This window comes from Rutilus rutilus (genome assembly GCF_951802725.1).
Source record: "Rutilus rutilus genome assembly, chromosome: 5".
NCBI classification, from domain to species: domain Eukaryota; kingdom Metazoa; phylum Chordata; class Actinopteri; order Cypriniformes; family Leuciscidae; genus Rutilus; species Rutilus rutilus.
The window spans coordinates 42,120,228-42,146,675 of record NC_140213.1 but is presented as its reverse complement, the minus strand read 5'-3'; the positions used below and the strand labels follow the sequence as shown (position 1 = coordinate 42,146,675).

The following is a 26,448-nucleotide window of genomic DNA, read 5'->3' as shown; positions in this document are numbered from 1 at the left end:
ATCAGCTCTTTTCGAGTTAATATCGGCATCGGCATCGGCCCCCAAAAATCCATATCGGTCGGGCTCTAGTCTGTATATCTATCTATCTATCTATCTATCTGTCTTTGTATCTGTCTATCTATCTATCTATCTATCTATCTATCTATCTATCTATCTATCTATCTATCTATCTATCTATCTATCTATCTATCTATCTATTATCTATCTGTCTATCTATCTATCTATCTATCTATCTATCTATCTATCTTTGTATCCGTCCATCTGTGTCTGTCTATCAATATGTCTGTCTATGTGTCTATCTATCTATCTATCTATCTATCTATCTATCTATCTATCTATCTATCTAGCTTTGTATCCGTCCATCTGTGTCTGTCTATCAATATGTCTGTCTATGTGTGTCTATCTATCAATATGTCTATCTATCTATCTATCTATCTATCTATCTATCTATCTATCTATCTATCTATCTATCTATCTATCTATCTATCTGTATCCCTGTCTGTCTGTCTATCTGTCTATCTATCTATCTATCTATCTATCTATCTATCTATCTATCTATCTATCTATCTATCGGTAATGTTTTTGAAAGAAGTCTCTTATGCTCACCCAGGCTGCATTTATTTGAGCAAAAATACAGTAAAACACAGTTTTTTACAGTTTTTTTAAAGAACTGTTTATATTTTAAAATGTAATTTATCCCTGTGATGCAAAGCTGAATTTTCAGCATCATTACTCCAGTCTTCAGTGTCACATGATCCTTCAGAAATCATTCTATGCTGGTTTGATGCTCAAGAAAAGTATTTTATTTGTTATCTCTGTCTCTTTTAGAACTGTGAGCCCAGAGCTGAAGTCATATGCCCTTGGAGTTCTTTTTCTGTTACTGCGACTATTAGGTGAGATATCACAGCACAGCACAATCACATTTACAACTGAAACAGTATACTCAGCAGGGTAATCTGTTTGTCTCACTGAAATTGAAAGTAGGCTAAAAGAAGCATATTAAAAACTCAATTTCCTTGCTATCTAAACGCTGTGAAACAAGGAGCAAGTTTATTTGCCACTTCTGTTCAAAAAACAGTAGTTTTCTATCAGTAAAAGTTCTCAAATTGCTATATTATTTAGAAAAATGAAGACTTTGTTCATTCCTTTAACACATACATGATATTGCAAAATACAAAATATGTGTGGAAGGGTGTGTTCACGCTTGTAGTTCAGTTCTCTTGGTTCTTTTGGACTAAAAAAGAAAACGTCCTGGTTCACACTGACATCAACAATGCTGTGTGCTAAACGTGGTCATTTTATGGCTTGTAAAGAAGTCAAAAAAGCACCAGGAATTCCTCCATTGCACACACAAGCAAAGATCTGACGCCTGTACCAAACTGCGTTGGGCAACATGATGAGAAGAAACAGGTATCCTTGAGCATTCTGTCCTTTCAAGGGTCACATCTTGAGACATCACATCCTTTTTTTGGTTCGTTTAGATGTCTTTTGTCCATGTTGCTTTCATATCTCAGCCAAACCGCATCAACAGTATGTTTAGAAGCTCTGAAAAGGTGGGTCTCGGTCCGCTTGTTTGATGCACACTTAAGCCACGAGCAATCGCACCAGGGTTTGTTTTAATCCAACCAAACCTGCCAAGCGTGAACACACCCTAAGTGAAGTTTTGTCTTCAAAATCAATTACGCATATGATAGATTATCACAGCAGCTCAATCCGTCTTGCAGGGTTCATTCCCCCTCCTTTGATATTCGGTGCGGGGATTGACTCTACATGCCTTTTCTGGAGCGCCGAGTGCGGGGAGAGAGGTGCCTGTCTGCTGTACGACAACGTGACCTACCGCCACCTGTACGTCGGCATGGCCATCGTTCTCAAAATTGTGGCGTTCCTCCTCTACACAACCACCTGGCAATGCTTGCGCAGAAACTACAAGAAATACATTAAAAACCACGAGGGATATGTTACGCCCACAGAAATGTTCTCGTCCAGCGTGAATCTGGAGAGTCTCGGAAAGGACAGCAGTCAAAGCCAAGTCACCAGGACTAAATTTATATACAACCTGGAGGATCATGAGTGGTGTGAAAACATGGAGTCCGTTTTATAGAGGGTTCAGACACACACATGCTAATTCAAGCATCGTTCTACTGAACGACGGTCCTTTGAGTTGAGCTGTCATTCCAGGATGTGCAGGACTGTCGTTGCACTTTATTGTAAACTCATTCAAACTCTTCTACTGGGTCCACCTTGTTTTTAGAAGTACTGTTTCTCCAGTGCCAGTAAAATGTTGTAGTAGTTAGTTGAAGGCTTCTACTCCGTTGCCTGACCGTTTCATTGACTGGTAGCTGGTTTTTTCGATTAGCAGACATCATACTCAAATGCAGCCACAACATTTTTCAAGTAAAAAGCTAACTAAAATGAACAAGTTTAACTTGTTATCCATCATGAAGCTAGTTGATTATGTTCATGTTCTTGGGCTCCATCCAATTTGGATAATTTAATGCATCACAATTATCAATACTAATATGCAGTATAATTCTATTGTATACACTGAGATTTTCTATATGAAAACTATATCAATTATTTCTTAAAACATTCAAAAGGGTGTTTGAGAGATGCTTTTTTTCTAAGTGCTTTTTGCAGCATTTGCTTTCTGCTGTTAATTTATATTATTAAAGGGGCTACATGTACGAATTTTCATGTATTAATCGCTTTTTATTGCCAATGTGTGAACAGCTTGTAATCAAACTTAAAAACCGAGACATCTAGGTTGTCTACGCAAGCCTGTGGACTGATTTTTATGTGGACTCGGACCGGATTTTCCGTTTAATGACTACACAATAATACGAAAGAGCTACTCTGTACTGTAATGTCAATGTGTCATGCAGATAAAAGGTATTAATTCAAACTAAATAGTCTCACATATCCAGATCTATATAGTCTATAGTCTTAAATATTCTTTATAATCAAACTATCATAACATCTCGTCAACTGGAGCTGGTTCAAACATATCCACATCGCTATGATCAGATACTCTCTTAACTGCTGCCATTTTAGTTGTGTGTTTATTGTGTTATCGAGCACATATTTACATATTAATCTAAACGTCTCTAAATTGAATCACGTTCAGTCTCTTGTGCGTTCGAGAGCAATAAGCTGCTGGCTGCAGTTCACTTAACGGCCACCGATGTCGCTAGTAAGGGTTTCTGAATTCTACATATAGCCCCTTTAAGGCCTAAAATGTCTTAATTTGTAAAGGTTATTGATACTGTATATTATTGGCATCTTTATACACATGTGCAATAGTGGGAGAGCGTATTTGAAATATGTTTTTTTCTTTGTAAGATGTTTGTCATTAGATTTTGTTTTGGATTATGAAGACAAATATAGAGAATGAGACTGTTTATGCATAGTTTTATTAATGAATATAAGAATGCCTCTTTATTCAGATGACAATAATGGCATGTTTGTGATTAGAGGAAGAGGAATATTGTTGACAGCATGACTGACATCAGAGGAGAAGTTTTGGGGGGAAAGGTCAAGTATTGCTCTGATCTCGCTGTAAGGCAAATAACATTCAGGCTGGGCCTTGGTATTTATGAGTTAGGTGAAGAATGACATTTTATACACTTATAATATTACATGTAAAGTGTGTTTTAGCTTTGGGTTGAGATTAAACGATTTTTTTTTCCACTTCACTGCAATAAGACATGGCACTGTGCGCATGCTGTTTCTTCAGCAGTTTAATAATAGTGCTGTATTCAAAAGACACAGTGCAGTGTACTTTTCGTATCATTTTTTATGCCAAAATAACTTTTATTTTATTCTGCAAATAAATTATTTTTCAGAGAATCTCAGATTTGTCTTTGTTTTGTTTTTCTGTATACCTTTTTTTTATAAAAAAAATTTTAATAACCCTTTCCACTGAAATAATTAACCCCACATACAAATATTAATATAACAATAATAGTAATAATAAATAAATGAACCAAATGGGTATAAACTATAGGATTATGTACACATTTACAAATTAACATAATATGCTTGTAGGAAAAATAAATACATTAATAATCGGCTAATAAAAATCAAATTTCTATGGTTCTTTTTGAAGTATTTCGACATGATAATAGATGCTCTTCTGTGTAATATAAATTTTTTTTTTTTTTTTTTTTTTTTTTATTATAGTAACATAATAAATGTGCGGAATCTGCTCTGATAGAATATATTTTTGAACATCACAATAATAATAATAAGAGGATGTACTATATACTAGATGTTAATGGACCCAATTTGGTTATTTATAAAATCTAGGTCAAAATGAAGAGATGATGACTATAAGCCATTTGAATGCTCGTGTGAGGTTTCCACTTTATGGAAAAATGAGATTCAGAATGGCTTTTTTGCATTTCTGTTTTTCTGCTTCTAGTCCTTGCTTTACCTTCTCCTTATGAGCTACAACCAGTATCTCCACCTAAGTTATATTCAGGACACATTTTTTTCCATACAACCTTAAGCTGGTCCTGAAAAAAAAAGAAAGAAACTGCTTGATTTATTGTGGATATGAAAGTGTAAAGCGCAATATTCTCCATGGTCTTTTGAAATTAAACTCAGTGGCCCATCTCCAACAGCAGAGGCAATGCCGCTATTGGTAAAAAGGCTTTCTTTTGATACCTGTCATAGACACAGATGCTCTTTTACAACAAAAGGTCATATATAAACCTGATAAGCTTAAAGTGTTTTTTTATTTATTTATTTATTTTATTTAAATGAATGGACACTAAATGTCAGGCTGTATGGAATCACCGTAGAGATTTTTTACTGGAGCATTCGAACTGAAATGAAATCCTTCTGTCTGATTTATGAGTATTTATCTTCCATCAGTTTTTAACAGTGTCTCTTTAAGTGAGGTGACACATATACTGCGTGTTAATCTGCCCTGGTGTATAAGAAGATTAAAGTCTTTATTTGATGTGGCTTAGATTCCCTTTTGCAGGCTTGATAAACGAAGAATCAGTAGAACTGGAAGGAGAGTACGATTCGAGACTAAAGGGAAAGAGACCCATTAACTAATAGAGGGGCTCAAATGCTGAAAATGATATGCAGCAGTGCTATTTTAGGATCATTTATATACTATTATAGTTTTTGTTAATATTTTTTTTATTAAATGTTATTCTTATATTTTCTGTTTTCATGTTCATTTTAGTTCAAGTTTTGTAATTTAGTTGTTTTTGTTATTTAAAATATATTTTATATTTTCTATATTATATTATATATATTTTTTTGTGTTTTTAAATATATATATATATATTTATATAGGTTTATATATATATATTATATATAATATAGTATATTATATATACTATATTAGTTTTAGTGTATTTAGTTTTAGGTAGACTATTTTAGTACTTAATCTAAACGAAAATGTGAAACGATGCCTTGGCAACTAGCTGATTTTTTTTTATTATTAATGTTTATTTTATTTCAAGTAATAAAATACGTTTTTTAATGGGTTTAGCTTTAGTTAACGATAATAACCCAGGTTTTCAAAGCAAAAAAAAATTTATTACATTTTTTTTTTTTTTTTTTTAATGCACTAATGAGTAACAAAATGAAGGCAATATTCACTGAATAATGTAATAAATATTTATTTATAGCATGATGCCCTGTTCATCAGCACCTGCAGAAGACACAAAACATCTGCCAAGACTAAAAAGCTTATTCTTGTTAAAAATATGCCTCAGTGTTGTCAACACTGACATCTCAAACACGGCTTTGGTGTTGCTCGGTTCCCACTTCCATACATCTCGGAGGATCCATACTCAGGAGGGATGATGATATGAAGCATTCCTGTTCTGCAGTGCAAGACTATTTATCAGGGTTATTATTGTCAGCAAATAGAGAGCTAAATTGATGTATAACAATAACGCAACTTAGAGAGCTAATTAATTTGCTTACCATATCAAATGTCTGTAACACTTTATTTTAGTGTCCTTGTTACACATGATACATAGTTACTATAGTAATAACTATAAATGATGCATAATTACATGCAACTAACCATAAACCAATCCCTAACCCTATAGTAAATACATGTAGTTCATTAGCTACTTAATAGATACACTGTAACACGGACACCTTAAAATAAAGGGTTACACTTTATTTTAAGGTTTCATTGCCACAGTGTAATTATATATTTAAGTACTGAGTAATATTAACAACATGCACTTACTAGGATTAGAGTTTGGTTAAGAGTTAGTTGCATGTAATTAAGCATAATTTACTCTGTTATTACTAAGTACATGTAACATATGTAATTAAGACACTAAAATAAAGTGTGCTGAGGATAATGGAATATAAACAATGTTTCATAGAGTGCATTTGGTCTAGCATGTGTCGTGTTTATACATTTATATGCATGTTGCATTCCTTTCGCTTTGTTTCACATAATAATCCATCACTGCTATGGCTATATTCCATACAACTGTAATGAATCTGAGGATTCATTACAGGGCCTAATTTCTCAGGAGACTGGTGTGTTTGTGTGAAAATGCACAGAATATTTTATGTAAATAAGTCGTTCAAAATAGAGTCGACGTTCTGCTGCAGTGCTTTGCTGAATGTATGGTTATGAAAATGATCCTCCAGAACCAGTGCTCAAACTACTTATCGTCTTAAACTGAAGATAGCTGCTCTGCTGTGTCACAAATATAAATCAAAAGTACATCTGACACTCTTCAAATGGCATCCGTAATCTCTGAGCGAGAAGGGAGAAGGGTGGTTAGTCAGGCGGCTCTTTGTGTTGTGTATTTTTGATGTTCGGTTCAAAGCAGATGTTGAGAGCAGCTCAAATGCACAAATACAGACTGAGTTTAGGAGAAAAAGAAGAAGCTTGATGCTTGATCAAGACCGAAGGATCCAACGCACACACAACAGAACAAGCTAAAGTAAGAACTAAAATCTGGAAATTAAACCATTGTGGTATAGCCTATTCCTTCTTTTGAATAATGCATTAATGAGCAATTCATTTGTTATTTATTAATCTGTGTTAAGGGGAAGTTTGGGGCCGTTTACACTGTTCAACTAAAAACGGAAATTTACACGACAACGCCGTTTGGTGGGCCTGAAAATGCAAGCTTTTGAAAACGGTTTCAAAGTGCACATTTTTGAAAACAATACCATTATCATCTCTATGTAAACTACAAAAACGCAAATTTGTGAAAACCGTGTTTCTTTTGAAAGTGGCATCGCCACCTACTGGCCTGGCAGCGTTTTTAGTCGTTTTCACGGATACGTGGAAAAGTGTGCGGAACGTCATTTTGACAACGTTGTCATCTGTTTCCACATTCATCGCAAAACTAGTAGGCCTAAAGTATTTAATATTTTCAAACAAATTAATACACATTTATAATGATATATTGCGTTACCTTGTCAGTAAATGACAAAAAAACGATTTAACGCTGCAGTGTAAAACATTTCTAATACAACGACGGCAAATTTGACACTTTTCTCTCTTCTGACCGACGTAATCAATCCCTCGATATGTTTTCCCTCTTTTAGAAAGTTGTTGCCAATGGAAATACAAAAAGTATTGCTGTCTTCTCCTCTTCACGTCCCCAGCAAACATGCCAGTGTGGGCCCTCTGTGGGTAAGTGTGGGTTTTCTGTGGGACAATGTGGGCAAGGGCAAATCCTTTGGGGCCCCATGTGGGCTTTCTGTGGCCCCAGAAAGAAAACCCACATGGGCCCCTAGAGGGTTAGCCCATGCGGGGCCCATAGCAGTTTTGCCCATTTGGGCCCCCATTACGATTTATTGTGGGCAACCCACTGTGGGCTTGCCCACAGAAAACCCACACGGGCCCCCAGTGGGTTCGTTTTACCCATTTGGGCCCCCATTTAAGGCCACAGGTATATTACAACACATCTTTGCATTGTCCGCAGTATGCCCACATTTTTCCCAGTGTACCCACAGTATGCCCACACTTTTCCCAGTGCACCCACAGTATGCCCACACTTTTCACAGTGTACCCACAGTATGCCCACACTTAACCCAATGTACCCACAGTATACCCACACTTTGCCCACAGCATGGGCTTGCTGTGGGCCCACAACTGGCCCCAATGGGGGCCCACTCTACTTAGTGTGGGCCAGCCCACACTTTGGGCTGTCCCGATGGGGCCCCACCTGGGACCGCATTTCACGCCGGTATCTGGGCCCACAGTGGGCTGCCCGCAAGGGAGCATGTTTGCTGGATCGCTGCGTTCTTCCGGTTTGTATTTCCACAGCATATAAAGGTAAGTTCTTACTGATTTATGAATGAACTGCTCGTTTTGAAATCTTCCTGGTCTCCTGACATCTGATATGACATCCGTTTCAAACATTACATTGCTCATGATAATTTTCTTTAACTCTACAATAAGTAAATCCACTTCACCAGCTAATTATTCCTCGACAGCGATGCAATAGAAAAATACATGGAAGTTCAAACACAAAACTCGAAAGAGTTGAACAGGCGTGCTGTTTCTCTGGTGCATAAGGCCTTCAGCTTCTGAGATCCCAGGGTCCATAAAAATACTACAACTGTCCACATTAGTTCATGTTAGCTCAGATCCATAGCCTATTGATACAACTTTAAATTTGTAGTAATGTATTAATAAATGTTGAAATTAACATGACCTTATAATAATAAATGCCACAGAATTGTTTTTATTGTTAGTTCATGTTAGCTAATCTAACAGGTTAACTAATGTCACCATATTGTGCAATTATACAAATCGCTGCAGAAAGATTTTTCATGTGAAGAAACCGTGTCAAACATTCTGTTTCAAAATACCATCTTACATAAATAAAACAAAACAAAAGTAGGCTATTTTCCTTCCCTGTGGCTGAGCGTTGAGCAGTTTGTGTGTGGAGGCCGGGGGAGATTATTTAAAAGCATTACAAAAACCCATTACTTTCCTTCATGAAATCCTTAGAAGCAGATTGGATATGGAGCATGGTCATTTTCCATTGGATAACTTGATATACACGTTGCATATGTGGAGCTAAGCTCGGTCCGGCGCAGTGGCACACTGAGCTGATGGAAATATGGGCTCTATTTTCCACCTTAATGTTGCAGCAGATGAATTATATCGGCTCAAGGCATTCAAGAACTGCTGTGACTCAATGACATAAAATGTTGCTCATTTATTTGCAGGCAGCTCTGCTGACTCTCCGACTGCTTCAAGAGCCTGGTCCAAGTTGGTGAGATGAAAAAAGAAAAGAAAAAAAGACCTACAAACAATTTTGAAAGTTACCTTTTAAGACAGTTACATGAAATTTTACTTAAAACCTATACAAATCTCTTTCACTTCGCTAGCATTTTCACTGACAGATAGTAGATATTACACTACACCTATTACACACAATAAGCAAAATGTTTGTCAAAGGGTTTTCACAACCCATCATGCATACAGACTCCCTACGAAGCAATTGTGAGGACAAATTAAAAAATATGGCAGAAAGATGACCCCCTTTTCCCTTTCCTTACTCTTTTCTCCACGGATATCACCATTTCTAGGTCATCTCTAGCAGCACGCTGAACATGCATTTATCAGGATGATTCCAATAAGATTCCTTCTGTCTGTCTGTCTGTCTGTCTGTCTGTCTATCTATCTATCTATCTATCTATCTATCTATCTATCTATCTCTCTATCCATCTATCTAACATCTATCTATCTATCTATCTATGATGAAAAATGGGACTGGAGATAACTGACATATACAACTATATATATGTCATGTCTGTCTGTCTGTCTGTCTGTCTGAATACAGGTAAAGTGGGACCCTTTCAGTTTACTAACAGTTATTAACAGTATTAGGTTCACCCTAAATATGCATTGGATGACAGTGATGTATGATGCATATTTGAATCATAAATCAATGCATTTTTGAATCATACATGCATTATAATAAATAGAATAAACATCCCACAGTGTCCCACTTTACTGTTATATCAGTATTACCTAATACAAACTTACACTGGCCTACACAAGCAGCATATTTTCATAAGCATTGGGGGAGTCAGACCTGGCAGGAAACAGTGATATAAACATAAACCTTTCACAGTGCTAGAAGCTTCTTCATTTGTAGGTTTAGAAATGATGTGTCAGTGTATTCCCGAGGATGGAAGACGGTGAAAACTGTCATCCATGTTCTTCACATAAGTAAAATTGTGTCTTTTTTTTTTCTAGATATGTCTGCTGGGTGCACACAGCAAATTGTAATATACCCCCCATAAAATCTGGTGTGCTAAGTGATGATAATAACCAGTCAATCTTAGCTATTAAACAATTACACTGCCTAATTGTGTTAGGGTTGTAGATCACTGAAATATCCAGCTGACAAAAACACATTTTACTACCTTCCAATTAAATCAGAGACGATCAAAATCTGGGATGAAAGGACTGTTGGCTGAAGCAGCAGGTGCTTTTGTCAGTCTGTGTGTGTGTGTTGTAGTCGGGGTTAAATGACCAAATGTCCCCACAATGAAAGCAAAACCGCATTAGCACAGTGACATTCTGACCTCCAGCAAGTAAATTAGTTTTCTAACCAGCTATGACAGGCGATGCTCAGATATATAATACCACATTGCTCTTACTATTGTTTCCATAAAAATACACAGCAATATCCACCATATTTTTCAAAAAGGATACGGCCGCCAAAGTCTCAGAGGCTTTCAGTTAAGGCGGGCATACACTGTGCGATGTCTGTGCGATTTCAGCAAGCTACAGAACTTAAATATCTCCCTCTTTTCGTTTTTTTTTTTTTTGCTGCAGTTAAACTTCTGTTTTCGCGCAGGCGCAGTGGGAAAAACACTGAGTTTAGGGCAATCGGTTCGTATCTCTGCTTCAACTGCGCGATATAGTCACGAGGAGCGACCAAAATTTCTAACATGCCAGAAATTCAGAAATTGCCGGTCGGGAGAGGTTAATCGCCTCTCGTTTCCCCCTGTACACTGCACGAACACTGCACGACAAATGACGCACGACAAAGCTGAAAATCGGCCCGACCCAAAAAAGAGTTGCACGAGTCAGAATTCGGCTCAAAATCGGACGAAAATCGCACAGTGTATGCCCGCCTTTATGTTAGCTGTACAAAAACTGTTAAAATGTGGTCACGTTAGCAAAATCGGTAGAATTTCGCTGACAAAAGAGCTTCATGGTCTATTATCAATTGCGTAGCAATGTGTGAGGCACACAAAAGTCACTATCAAATATAGCAGCTATTGGTCAGCGTGGTGAATCCGCATGACAAACTTGACCCCGTTGTGAAATCTGCATCTTCCCCCATCTTGAAATTTGTGATTGCATGGATTTCTATTAAAATGTTTTGGATTTCTCCTGTGAAAATACACTGAACAAAGTTTCTTGATATTGCGTAGCCCTGCCCACACGGAATTCTCATTAGACCAAATTACCGCTCCAGACAGCATGAAACAGAAGTGATAGTCTTTTCTTCCCTGTTTTGACATAGGCCTATCTGCGAGTGAAAAAAAGTAGACAGGACTTGATTTTTGATCGGATCGTTAGATCATTGTCGTTTGCTATTGCTGTAATCTCATGTGATTGACAGGTTATTCCGCCCTCACGTCAATAAACACGTCATCAGTGAAGAAAAGAGATGTTTTTTTTGCAAGGAGGGGAAGCTATTTTGATTGAACATTAAGAGGGCACTTACATTAAAAATATTAATATGATCTTCACAGATAAGTAATTAATAATAAATAGCCTACCGCAATATTCCATGTAAAAAATGCTGATTTCATGGTGACTTTAAAACTCAAACACAAGGTAAGGCTGGAAGTTGAGAAATATTGTATAGGCTTTTATACTGGGCAAATCCCTAAAGTTCCAAAAAGAAAACCATAAAATGAAAGTCGTGGATGTTGTGCAGCGTGAGAGAGCGTTCAAACGGAGAGAACGGTTCTGATTGGCTGTGTTTTGTGATTGATTATGTCGCGTCGTGCAGCTGTTTTCGGGTTCATTGTGGACAGGCAAATGCCTTGTAACCCTGTCGCGTCGCACCTGGTTAGGACACGGTTGTAGGATTAGATGTTATAATAACCATTAGCCATTTTATTGAGACCATTAGCTTAATATAGAAGTCAATAGAAAGTCCTCACCGTAGAAAACCAAACGTGTGTCTTTGTCAAATAGAAACAAAGAGAGCAAGGCAGAGAGGTGGATTCATATTTCATAATCAATTTTAAATGCACGCCTCTTCCTCTATATAGCCTACCAAGAACGCAGTTTATCTGAATGCATAACATTCATATGTGAGTTTATGCACCTTGCAGGCAAAGTTTCAAGGGAACTGCCACCAACCAGATCTCCGAGGAGTAGCGGCAGGAGTAGAAGAGAAGAAAGGACGTTCACGTTTGCCGTATCCCTCCCTTCACTACTTTCGTAAAGGTGGAAGAAGCTGATGGACGTGATAGCCGATTTAATGCAGACAACTGTTCGTTAACCTGCACGGACTATTAGAATGGGTCCAGCTTTGTCGAGGAGACGGAGGAACATTACATGTGTTGCCCTGCGTAAGAACCCAGTGTGAAAGAAGAACAGATTTCTATTGCGCTTTGTAGTTCAACGCATTTGTAGAATCGCACGGCGGTCAAGTCATGTCTTTTGAATTCCGAATACTGATGTTTGGAATCGGGACAGCCCTGGTTATATTTGTTATTATATCTGATATATCGGAAGTGGAGGAAGAAATCGCGTAAGTAGCCTTGAATTCGATTAACCTACAATAAACAATACAGTTAGCCTAAATATAACATTCTCTTTTTGTCTTTCTATTTGTTTTAATGCACAGCTGTACTCTCTCTATGTTTATGGGATGTTTTTGTTTAGGACCTGTGTCCACCGTGCTTTGATTTTCTCAAGAGAGACTTTGTATAGAAGAAGCCCAAACAATGGACAGTCCATTTAGGACTATGGGCTGTAGGCTATTGGCTTGATCTGAATATAGGCTACACGAGAAAATAGAAAATAACTGTGTATTTTATCTACCTAATTATTTTGCGTATTTGTCTGGAAACATCAGTTTTTTTGGAAAAGAACTAGTTTCTAGGTGGTCTAAACCAGGTTTTCCCCCTCCTCTAGGCTATTGTACTGGTATATTATTTTTGGTGTATTTAAACATTTTTATTCATTTTAATAAGTTTTTATTGATTTAAATCAAGTTTTAAATTTATTTTAATTCAAAAGAATTAATAAATACATTTTTACATTTTTTATTTTTTTTACATTTCCAAGGACCCCCTAGCACTATCTTGCGTTCCCCGGAGGGTCCCTGGACCCCAGTTTGAAAACCCCTGGTCTAAGCTGTTCAGTAGTCTGACCAGCTACGGTATTCCAAAAACCAGCCTGACCACCCTACAGAGCTGATTTGTTGCTAGTCTGAGATAATTTGCACATTGGGCCAACTTAATGACCACCTTGGACCTGCTAATGATTGGCTTGGCCCAGTTAATAACCACTTTGGCCCAGCAATCAACCAGCTTAGACCAGCTAGAACGTTCCAAAACACAGACTATACATTTTAAACTGTATTTTTCAGCGGGATTGGCTTGGTCTTTCATCAATCAGTGTAATACTGTGTCTAGTCAAAGGAGGGAGACAATGTGTTGTCCCGAGGACTATTGTTTGCAAAGCCACAGTCTGTGGATGTGGGACTTTAATTTGAGGGAACACCTCACATGTTTGATTTCACATCAATTTGGTAGATGATTCTGTACATTCTGGAGGGGTTGTTTGATATTTTAAAGCCTTTAAACGGTTAGTTCACCCAAAATCAGTTTCTCATCCCTCCTCATGTTGTTCCAAACCCTTAAGACAGGGGTGTCCAATCCTGCTCCCGGAAGACCACTGTCCTGCAGAGTTTTCAGTTTCACAACTGAAGCAGCTAATCAAGGTTTACTAGAAACTTTCAGGCAGGTGAGTTGAAGCAAGTTGGAGCTAAACTCTGGGACAGTGGTCCTCCAGCACTGAGTTTGGACACCCCTGCCACAAGACGTTCGCTCATATTTGGAATGCAAATGAAGATATTTTTAATGAAAACTGAGAGATTTCTGTCCCTCCATTGAAAGCATAAATATTGATCAGGGAATAGAGCACTCAAATGAGGTTAGCAGAATCTCAAGGATGCTTTGTATTGCAATGTTTGTATGTAAATAAGATCCTAAAATAGTTACAGAATACAGAAGATTTTTTTTTTTTTTTAATTTTGGGGTAAACTGACCCTTTTAGGTTAATCTCCTCTTATCCATTCAGATTAAGTTATCAGCAGAGTGATCAATCAGTGTATACATTTTGGAACTGGTTTTGCTGAATATACATAGTTTCTTATTTATTCTCGGCTGATCTCCAAAATGTGTCATTCAGACTTTTGCTGAGTGTGAAACCTTGTATGGGAGTCATCAAATAAATGCAGCTGACCCTGCTGCTCTGTGACGGATGGCTGTTGGTCTGTGGTTTTGTTCTACTCTTGAGTGTGTTCTGTTTGCACCCATTCGTGCAAGAGAAAAGACAGTCTGATCTGTGGTTTGTGGCATATAGAGGATTACTGTTTGATTTGTGGCTTTAAAGCTACAGATTGGAGACAAAAATGAACAGTGTGCCTTTCCTCAGCTATAATTGAACCCTGTAGCAGAAATCCTCAGGCTTACATAATTGCAAATCTTGCTGTCTCGGGACATACACTTTAAAGCTCTTGAGTGAGAAGAATGTTTGTGCATAGATGGATTAATTGCATGAGAAAACAAGAGTGTGCCGCCAAGACATGTAGTCATTCATTTTTAAATAGATACTTTGAGTTGCCATTTGGCGTTTTATGCAAAGTATTTGGCTTGTTTGCTCTGTACCGTGATATTTTATTTCATGTTTCTGCCACTAATTACAGTTTATCCATTAAGCATGCAAAGGGAGTATTTCCTCCCTCATATTTGCTAACCCAATATATCCCAGAGACAAATCCCAATTTGGAAATTTCACACCTCGTTTACTAGCTGTCAGAAGGCATTAGATGACGCTTATGATCTATTTGTTTGCTTAAGTTATTGGTAAGATTTATAATTTATGGAATTATTTTCTAAATTGCAGTATCAAACAAAGGATCTAAGGGGTATCTCTCAGAACAGTTATAAGCGCTTTGAAGCAACACCACCATTAAATCTGCATTTGAAGCTGCTCCCCAGAATTTTAAGAGATCAATGCTCTGTCTGCTTAATAATGCACGTAGCCATGACTTTGGGGGAAAGATGAAGAACATTGCAGTGAATGGTAGACAAATAGGACTGATTTGCTCAATTGGCCCCCAGTAGGTATGTGAACGGCTCTAATCCTTGCCGTTATAGTGATTCCTCAAAGTATGAATATAAATTGTAATGTTTTTTTGTTTTTTTTAATTGCTGCTTCTATTTGAGTTCACATTGATCAACATATTTGTATCTGACCACCTCAAACAGTTTCAAGTAAATCTTCCTTCTAAACATCCTCTGTGCTAGTAATGGCTGAAATAATTGCTGTAATGATGAGTTGATGAAATGATTCATAAAGGGTTCAAACACACTAGCCATGTCCTTGGATTTGCACCATGAAAATATTCGAAAGAGTTAAAATAAGTGGAATGGTTCGCATAAAAGTGCTAAATAATAATGATCATCATCCCAATTAAATTTTACGTATTTGTTCCAGTCTGAGGTCTAATTGCCTCTTTCTCAAATTATCCACTCACTGATGTGATTTCAGAGCATTATTAATGGTCATATTACTGGATAAAGATGATGAATATTTTCTGCCTTCTGCTCTTAGGAACATTGAGGATTCGCAGAGGTTTCACTTAAAAAGCTTTGTCTTTCAGTCCGACAGGTTTGTAATCTGATTTGTTATATCGTAATATGATTTATGTTTCCAGAGAAAATGTCTTTAATGTATTCTATTTTCTGTTTCTTTACATTACATTTCGATTTTAAATGACTAAAACTATAATATCAGTGCAGTGAGAATTTAAAACGTTCTCAAGATCTGTTTGTTTGTTCTGCATTACTGTTTCATCAGGGTTTTGAAAATTGATTTCATGGTTTACCAAAACACATCAGATGATATTTGTTGCCGTGTCTAAGTTGCTAATACTGAGGTATGGTAAGTGCATATAAACACACTGTTATGATCTTTCTTTTCTTCAGAAATTCAGTCCTGAATGCTGTCCCTACTACTCTAGTTACCTATAGAAAGAGCAAAGTCTCCTCTCCAATTCCACTGCCAGGAATAAAGAGCAAAACCTGCAATTCATCTTCACCTGAATGGACTTTCAACAGAACCCTGTCTAACCTCATCAGGTATGGCTCGATGTTTTTCATTGCATTTCTGAAGAATGTATAATGTGGTTCCCTGTTAAAACTTCTATAGTCTTTTCCTCAGTATTCATAAAGCATCATGATTTTTCACTTTCCCTCCAGGAAGAACATTTTGAGGTTCCTGGATGCTGAGAGGGATATCTCAATTCTTAAGAGCACCTTTAAACCGGGGGATGTAATTCATTATATATTTGACCGCCAGAGCACCACAAACATCTCTGAGAACCTGTACCAACTGTTGCCGACGGTGTCCCCCATGAAGAACCAGCATTACAAACAATGTGCCATCGTAGGGAACTCTGGGATATTACTGAATAGCAGCTGCGGCAGAGAGATTGATTCACATGACTTTGTCATTAGGTAAACATCTGTCTTCTGTCACATTCAACATCTGTTGACAACCTGTGATGTAACTTAGATAGTTAGTAAATGTTCTCATCTGGAATCAAACAACAAACCAACCTAAACTAGCTGTAAAGAATAATTATGTCATAACTAGCAATGTAGAGCTTTTTTTTTATAAAACAAGCTCCTAAAGAAGTAATTACTCCATTTTGAGGCACACAACACACTGTGGTCTCTCTTCATTATCCATTGCACTGGTGAATCTGAGGGCGAGATATGCCTCATCATATTTTCTTGCCTTGGAAGTTCGTCAGAAATGGAACGGTGCCACATCCAGTGTAGACAGCAATACAGTTTATAATGGGTTCTATTAGCTTTTGTCGTGTCGTGCCGTTTGCGTCTGGTGAAAACACGTAGTTTTGGTAGTTGTGATGTTTAAAGTAGATTCATCATCTGCTTTACGTTTACTTGGCACTGGCAGTCCTTTCACAAACTTGTCCATGCTTAGTGCTGAACCATGGATCATTATATTTTTTGCACAGCTCCCTGCAATAATCAATTCTGATTCTTCACTCGTGCCCTTTAGCGGTCTGTTATTCCACAACAACAACAACTGCTTCAGACCGTTCAAGCAGGTGTCTCAAGTCATCTTGAGGTAATAAAATGTCAAATTAATATTTTGTTAAATTATTTATTTATGTGGCAGGTAGCCACACAACATAATAAGCGGGATAATTTGGCAACGTGGTCTTCAATCACCTTGAAGAGGTGTCTTTTGCATAACAACACTATCCCTTGCCGCTTCCCCTCCACGTTTGGGAACCACTGCTTTAAATAAATACTGTTTCAAACAGCTTGCATGTGACAAAATACACTTTTGAAATATCTGTCAGTAGTACTACCAGGCTTGACTCACAAAGTCTTAAGGCTTTCAGAACTCTGAAGGGTGATGCATACTGCAATTTGTGACCAGCTGAGCAAATATGACATTTGTACAAGTCATACTAAGCCATAGCCTTGGAAACGTAATTAGGCTGTCTTCTGAAAGTGACTAAAGTTCACTTGCCTGTAAAATGTTCTGCCTATGGCCGAAAGCTTCTTGCTAAAAATACCAGCGAGTGTGCTTCATGTGATGCCTACAATAGTGTAATACTGTGAAATTCTCAATCCTAAATGAGTCTCATCAGCCCAGATGTGCTCTTAGGACATTAATGTCATTCAACCCCAGTCCAGGGACATATAGAGCCTCAAAGATTAAGTAATGTAGGAACTTAAATCCCTCTTGTGTGGTTGGCATGTCTGTTCCACTGGGCAAGGACAAAACTGTGTGGGAGTGTGACTGTGACAGCTAAGCCTCGGCAGTCGGCATGGTGCCAGTGTTGAAAGGTTTTTCCAGGTATTGTGGCAAGATGATAATGCCAGCACCCTGCTTGGTATTTGCTTTAAAGTCACCTCTGTGTTTTTTTTTTTAGTTAAATGATAGGATGAGCTGTAAAAGGTGCTTGCTTAGTCTTTTGGAGGATTCTGCATGTATGACTAATGCATAGTGTAATATTATGCTGTATTTTATAGTAAGATAAATTACTTGTTTTAAAATGAAGCAAGTCTGGTGTGAAGGTCATCCATGAGACCTGTGTCGTGCATCCTGAGACTATCCATGTGGGTCTGCCCAATGACACTACATGAATAAAGAAAAAAGAAGTGCTGAAGTTCAACAAGAGCATATACCATGGATTAACAACCCTGTAGCTGACATTAGGATTGTTATCATTTTAAAGAATACCCTATGGAGAAAATGAATGGGAGTTTTACTTCTTGAACTCAACTATTGCACTCTTTTGAAAAATGGACATGAAAGTTGTTAAATAGACACTTGCGCTCACTTATCAATGCATCTGAATTCACGCCTACGGTATCTTTGTAGAACTTCAAAAAAAGAAACAAAAAATGCTGGGTGCAGGACGACTCAACCTCCACGGACAGTTTTTAATGTTTTATCAGACAATATCTACTCAAGATTTTGCTTTAGTATAATTTTTGGGACAATTAGGGCCGGATTCGGGACAATTAGGGCTGGATTCGGGATTCGGGACAACAGCTTAGATTTCGGGACATCTGGTCACTAGGCTAATTTCTACTTCAGATGACTTTTTTGCTCTCTGGGAAACTGATAATAATATTCCCACTGTTCAGTCAAATCAAATCTGTTATTTTGCTTTTAGTGACATGCTTTTAAATTATAAATGAAAGCTGCAGTCCGTAACTTTTGGTGCTCTAGCGGTAAATAAACAAAATTGCAGGCGTCTTGGTACTGTGCAGGCATAGATATATACACTAGATGTCGCCTTGGCTACGGCAGTTCATTGGAACCATAGAGAGTATATAGATTGGAACGAATGCGTCAATAGAGCCGCCATCTTGGAACAGGGGAGCCCTTCCTCTTTAATGCATCAGCGTCAATGTAGGCAAAGGTCTAACGGAAATAAAATCACCATAAATCGTCATGAATGCGATTTCCTAGTTTTTTTGGTTCGTTCCAACGGTCAGGCATGTATTTATCATTGAGTCCAGAGAAAATGTAAGGTTTTGATATTAAGATAATCTACTTCTTTTTCAAAATATAATGCATAGTGCTAGTAGGGCTAAGTTTATTAGTCACATTCTTCCACTTGAGTAAACTTAGAATGAACTATCACTTCTTACCTTAGCCTACTGCATGCAAAATGGCTACAATGGTGTGACTATACATTTAAATTGTATTGGTTTATTAAATGATTATGAAGCAAATCAAAAATTTGAGAGGAACATAATGTGAATATAGATAGATAGTTGAGGTACCAAAGACCGTTTCATCTTTTCTTTATTCCTGTCCCGCAATACTTTTGCCACATTAAATATGTACTAAAGTAGTAAATACATCTTAAATAGCTAAACAGTTGACATTTTCACAAATTCCAGTGTCCTTCCACACCTCCATCCCCAGTTTGCAAGGAAGAAACAAGCCCTTAAGCCCACTGTATCCTTGTGCAAAACTCACACATACATAAGATTTGTGGAATTCTATGTATAATAATCATGGATGTACTGTTTGAAGATTGACAGGGAGAGGACAAGCATAGCCTACTATTAGGACTGTACTTACAGGTTACAAGCGCCACACTGTTTTTTTCCATTAAAAGGTTTGAGTACAATCGGTAAAAAATCGAGTAATGCACATTTCATACGGATTACATAAGCAGAGAGCAGAGCAGTCTGTTTTCTTTCATTTTGTATTGGTCTGTTTAAAAGTAGGCTACATATTTCAAGCTTTCTATATATTTCTCAGGTCTGTGAGACAAGTAGGCTACCTTAGGCTATACGCTGAGTTTCAGTTCATTTATGAGACGAGCTCCAGGTTCACGCGCCGGCGCCTCCGTGTCGTGATTATCTATTGTCTGCTATATTTACTTATTATTTATTAAATCCGGGCAATTGGTTCATGAAACATTGATTAAAATTAAGATACAATTAATACAAAACGAAATTCACTTTAAAGAAAGGCAGCTGTTCTGTTTGAGGTCTCTGTGAAAGTTTTAAAGCAGTCTTTTAGTGCCGCTTTCAGAGCGGTCACATCCATAACCGAGAACTGACACGTTGTTTTTTCCCTCATAAATGTGAATACGAAAAAATTTAATAAAATTAATATTATAATGGATTTTTGTTGGGTCCGACCCATCTGTTAGCGATGGGGGGCCGAGACTGAGAGAGCTGCATGGAGCTACATGGACAAATATGCACCAAACAAGACTTTTTTTTTTAGTCTAGGGGGAGGGTCACCTGTTGAAATCACCGTTACCTAGCTACTTCCTATGACCAGACCCCTGTTCCAAGATGGCGGTGATTTTGACGCATGCTTAGAACCCCAAGGTGACATCTAGTGTATATTTCTATGCTGTGCAGGTTCGTGCTACTCCACAGCGATGCTGACTCGAACCAATCAGGGGCCGTTCACATAACGCGTTTTATGCGCGTGCAAATTCGTTATTTCAAATGTAGGCTCATAATAGAAGCAACGCGGTCGGTTGAAAACATCTCAACTTTTTAGAATGGCAAGCGCACAGCAGGTCCTGTGACAAAAACCAACCGATCAGCTTCGGCCTTTCCGTAACGACATTGAAAGTTCGTCCGAACAGCTGATCATAGCTGTACAGGGCGGGTTTTTATTTCTCATCTCCATAAATATATCTAGTTGTAAAGCTAATGTAAGCTAATGCTTAGAAATCAATTAATCCTTTGCTGATACTTCCTCGTCGTCATGTCATGGAGAGCGTAAGGGACCTGGATAATGGATAGGGGGCGCTGGCCCAAAAAAGGTTGAGAACCACTGTGCTAAAGCGTCTTTTTCTGCAACCACAAAATTGCAAAACGCTTGCTTATAGCATCTGCACTGACATATTTGTGTAGAATGTTTTGGGTCTAATGTGTATGTTTATATAACATATGAAAATAAAATATAATGTGTTTATATAAAATTATGTTTATGGCTTGCTGAAGTGTTAACTATGAAGATAACTAAGGCTGACCAAAAGGAATTACTATATCAGTGTTATACACTGTTTAAACGTTGACCTTTTGGGGGTTGTAATGTGTGTGTCCATGCATGGTGACCCGCCTAACCTGAGATTGTGACTTAACCATATGTATACTGTATGTGTGTGTGTATTTCCAAGGTGCAACCTGGCTCCAGTGGAGGAGTATTCAGCTGATGTGGGCTTGCGCACCAGTCTGGTGACCATGAACCCTTCTGTGGTCCAGCGTGCCTTTCAGGACCTGAACAGTGAGGAGTGGGTGCAGCGCTTCGTCCACAGGCTGCAGAGCCTCAGTGGGAGTGTGCTGTGGATCCCTGCCTTCATGGCTAAAGGAGGAGAGGAGCGAGTGCAGTGGGTCATCCGCCTCATTCTTCTGCACACCATGAACGTCCGCACCGCCTTCCCCTCCCTGCGCCTGCTCCATGCTGTCAGAGGGTACGTGCCCAAGCATAAGGGTTAGGTCACCCAAAAATTACAATTCTGTCATTAATTTCTCACTCTAATGTCGTTCCAAACCCGTAAGACTTTAGTGAAGATCTTTTTGATGAAATCTGAGAGCTTTCTGTCCCTCCATTGACAGCTGCACAACTACCAGTTTGATGCTTTAAAAAGTTAATTAAGAGATCGTAAAACTAATCCATGTGAATAATCGGTTGAGTCCAAATTTTATAAAGAGACTCAATCGCTTTATATGATAAACAGATTGAATTTAGTCTTTTATTCACACATAAACATTGATCAGCGAACATAAACAGAAGCTCAACTAGACTTGCTTGACATGTGAGAACAAACCTCATTGGTTCTTGCACGTCAAGCAAATATGCTTGAACTTCCGTTTACCACAACTGATGAGTGAGTCGATGAATATTTATGTGAATAAAAGCCTAAATTAAATCTGTTCATCATATAAAGTGAACAAGTCTCTTCAGAAAATTTGGACTTCAATTCATATAGATTAGTTTTACGATCTCTCTATGAACTTTTTGAAGCGTCACAGTGGTAGTTGTGTAGCTGTCAATGGAGGGACAGAAATATATCAGATTTCATCAAAAAGATCTTCATTTGTGTTCCAAAAATGAATGAAAGTCTTATGGGTTTGGAACGACATGAGGGTGAGTAATTAATGACAGAATTTTCATTTGAGAGAAGTATCCCTTTAAGACTACTCAAATCCATGCTGGCTAAAGCAGGTGTATCAAGCCTCTCGCTATTTATAGTTCAGGCATCAATACATTCACATCTTGCCCCACGACCACAGACTGTTCCTGTAAAAGTGTAAATGGATGAGGGCGCACACTAAGTGCACTCAGGCATCTATATATCTAACAGGCATCTATATATTACAGAAGGTCTTTTGTTAGTTCGCTCAACAAATTCAAGCCCCTCTGGGCTCAATTGTAGTCGGTGGTTTTTAAATAGCTCAACCTTTGCCTCCTCCATTGACCTCTGCATATTTCAAGACCGTCATTCAGCCCTCCCTCAGAGCAGAGTCTGAACCCACCATCGGGGTAACGCACCTAGCCGAGGATGGTTTTTCTTAGATCCATCTGTGGGCCAGATTAAAGGTCAAGTGAGAGACAGCTGTTCAGTGGATGGTGTATTGAGGAAAATATGCCGTAAACAATATGTTGTAGTTGTTCAAATTATTTAAAAAAGAAGTATATTTATAAAGGAATAGTTCTTCCAAAAACAAAAATGCCATAATTTACTCACCCTCATGTCATTTTTAAATTAGAATCTAGTTTATACGACCAAGTTTTCAGTGAAAGTTCTCAGGCTTTTTCAGAATGTTACTTTTTGATAGGGTCGATATTGTCCCCACCACTTTTTGAAACATCTCGCGGCACGGATGTAGCTAATACAAAGGAAACATCTTCAGTCGACTATAGCAGAGTATTTATTTCATTCGTTTGTGGTAAATAAAGAGGCGATCAGGTGCTGGAATGTGTTATTTTTTTTACATTTTTTTTATCATTAAAAGAGTGTTTGTTGCCACTGTTATCAGGAGTTATTGAATTGAAATTTAGGGTACGTTTACATGACAGTAATGTACTAACGCATTTTACGTGTACAGATGACGGTGTTAAAACGATCCGCGAAAAACGATCATGCACATGACGTCACCATTTTCACAAATTCATGTTTTTGTAGTTTACATGGAGATGATAACGGTATCGTTTTCAAAAACTTGCACTTTGAAACTCATTTTCAGAAGTTTGCGTTTTCAGGCCCTCAAAATGCTGCTGTTGTGTAAATGAGTGGCCAAATCCCATAAAGTTTGAAAATGGTGTCGTGTAAACTGCTCCTAAATCCTGATGAATCAGAACAAAGGCATTGTACTCAGCCCTAATGTACAAAGTCCAAAGGTAGCTTTAAAAAAATGAGATCCCGAACCCCTTTGTTATCTGAAACTCCTTTTCTCCAGACTACCCTTTTCTTCAGCCGTCCTGAATGAATGGCACCTCACGGGTACACAGAGAGAGTCCTATTCAGGGTTATTCAGGGGTGAGTGGACTGGAGAGGGTTCAGTGCATCTTAATGGACATTGTTCAATTGTCTGATCTCTTTTTAAATGTGGTAGAGCTGCACAACCCTCAGGTTTGGATGTGGGTGGGGCTTGCATGAGAATATTTAAAAAGGGGGATTTAGCTTAAATGCAGCTGAGGCGCCTTTTTTAATAGCCTTAGCTGAGCTAACAATGTAATTGATCTACAAGTATAACACAGTATAGATCATACTAATTGTAAAAAAGAATAAACTTCTTAAGTTTGTAATCATCCACTTTCTTGCAGGTACTGGTTGACCAATCATGTCCAGATCAAAAGGCCCACCACCGGACTCCTGATGTACACCATGGCCACACGCTTTTGTGATGAGATCCACCTGTACGGCTTCTGGCCTTTCGCTCATGGACCTGACGGCAAACCGGTCAAGTATCACTACTACGACACGCTAACTTACCACTACACATCTAGAGCCAGTCCGCATACAATGCCTTTGGAATTTCGAACTTTAAGTGCTCTTCACAGACAGGGGGCGCTGCGGCTGCACACGGGACCATGTGAACTGCCAACATGAGTTTTTTACAGTCCCATTCGAAATGGTTTTATACACTGGACCTTAAGAAAGAAAATGCTGTGAAAAAATCTGGATTACCTGAATATTCCAGGTAAATCTCTGACCAAATGTGAGAATGCAATATATGAACGGGGCAAGGGTTTCTTAAGTGATTAACCTTAAGAAGGTTTTTAATCCCCAAATAAGGCTCTTTTTGTGTGTGTGTGTGTTAAGGATGTTTTATTTTTTCATATTCCATGTTTTTTTTAACATGCTTCATTAAGTGTCTCATTTGTTCAGATTTAGTTGTATGCCATATTTGGCCACAAGATGGGAGCATAGTGATAAAATTGGTCTTCAGCCTTAGTCTTTTGGGACAATTTGTGTAAAAAAGGAAAGGAAAGTCTAAATTAGGAATGTCATTTATTTGTTGCCTTTACAGTCTGTTAAGCCCACAGACGGCGTGGCTGAATGTAGAAAGTTTTTGCATTTAACATGGTAGTTTAGAGTTTAGAATTAACATTTAAACCGTATAAAGGGGTTTTACCACTATGTTGCTACATGCGTTCTTTTAGACAATACTTTACAATTTAGTGCCTGAAGTAGGAAAAAAATGTTATGCTGATAAAGTTGCCTTAGAAAGACATAGCGAGTAGTGTTGTGACCTTTAGCGGGCGTTCAAAACGTTTGCATTAATGAGCTGTAATACTTTGAGGAACATGTTTGCACAGTGAAGCAGCTATCAGAGCCTGTGGAGCCACACACTGAGATACTGGAGCCAAATCCAGCACACACCCAGCTGTTCACACACTCATGTGTGCTCAAGAACGTTCAGCCGTGAAGGGACATTGAGTATGTAAACTTTTGAATTTGCTAAAGCCACATAGTGTCTGTTTTAGGATCGCAAACAGTGTTTCTGTATAAAGGAGGGTTTTGGGAAGGTGTTTTGGATTTCTTTTGTATGTGACACATATTACATGTTTAAGTGAATGTATTTGTGATAACTTATAAGTAAAAAACATACTGCTGTACTTATCTGGCCTCTGTGATAATGACTGTGTGTGTAAGAGCATTACCACTTTTATTCTTACCAAGGCTGCATTAATTTGATCAAAAATACAGATTTATAATCAATACAAAAAATAATTTATATATATATATATATATATATATATATATATATATATATATATATATATATATATATATATATATATATATTTTAAACTAATTTTAAACCCCTGAATTTTCAGCATCATTACTCCAGTCTTCAGTGTCACATGATCCTTCAGAAATCATTCATTTTAATTATCATCATTCATCAATGTTGAAAATAGTTGTGCTGCTTAAATATTTTTGTGGAAAGCATGATTTTATTTTTCACGATTTGTTCACAAGAACAAATGATCTTGTGTAACAGTGTAAAACTATTTAATCTAATCTTTAATTCTTTCTTTTTTTAAAGAAATATTGGGAATGTAGTGTATATTGGCTTAAAAATGGGCATCTTTGTCGATACCGATAGCCTTGTGGTCAGCGCGCCGGCATTTAGCGCCGTTGCGCTTCGGGCGACCCGAGTTCGAATCCCAATTTGTGGACCTTTCCCGATCCCGTCCACCCATCTCTCTCCCACCTCTCTTCCTGACCACTCTATACTATCCTATCACAAAAAATGAAATGAAAATTCTGTCAGTAATCACTCACCCTCATGTTGTTCCAACCCCGTAAGACTTTCGTTCATCTTCGGAACACAAATTAAGATATTTTTGATGAAGTCTGAGAGCTGGCTAGTGAGTTCACGTAGTGTAACAGCACAGAGCTTCTGGGTTGTACATCAGAACGAAGGCTCACTAAAAAAGCGCTGCGCTGTCCACACAGAAGAAAATGAATAGTTGAATTAAGTTATTTTTGTTTACTTTTTGTGCGCAAAAAACATTCTCGTCGCTTGATAAACTTAAGGTTGAGCCACTGTAGTCACTTGGACTATTTTAAACATTGTCTTTACTAACTTTCTGGGCTGGCAAGTTTCAATAACAGGAGTGAGATTTATTGGATTTTTTTTTTTTTTTTTTTTTTTTTGTAATATTAG

At 37.8% G+C, this 26,448-nt stretch overlaps 2 protein-coding genes across 2 annotated transcripts in view; both read left to right on the top strand.

Moving 5' to 3' along the window:
• Positions 1-3,851, top strand: part of slco3a1a (solute carrier organic anion transporter family member 3A1a) — a 69,238-nt gene extending 65,387 nt beyond the window's left edge. Inside the window, exons 9-10 of the mRNA XM_084408605.1 lie at positions 829-893; positions 1,725-3,851. Coding sequence (XP_084264731.1) covers positions 829-893; positions 1,725-2,101 — 442 coding nt within the window. The 3' untranslated portion in view covers positions 2,102-3,851. The remainder of the gene's footprint in view (positions 1-828; positions 894-1,724) is intronic.
• An 8,156-nt stretch (positions 3,852-12,007) lies between these two features.
• On the top strand, positions 12,008-25,393 carry st8sia2 (ST8 alpha-N-acetyl-neuraminide alpha-2,8-sialyltransferase 2). The gene is made up of 6 exons (XM_084408553.1): positions 12,008-12,749; positions 15,845-15,901; positions 16,219-16,371; positions 16,492-16,749; positions 21,444-21,737; positions 24,095-25,393. The coding sequence occupies exons 1-6, from the start codon at positions 12,652-12,654 to the stop codon at positions 24,378-24,380; spliced, it is 1,146 nt and encodes a 381-aa protein (XP_084264679.1). The 5' UTR covers positions 12,008-12,651; the 3' UTR covers positions 24,381-25,393.
• The last annotated feature ends 1,055 nt before the right edge of the window (positions 25,394-26,448 follow it).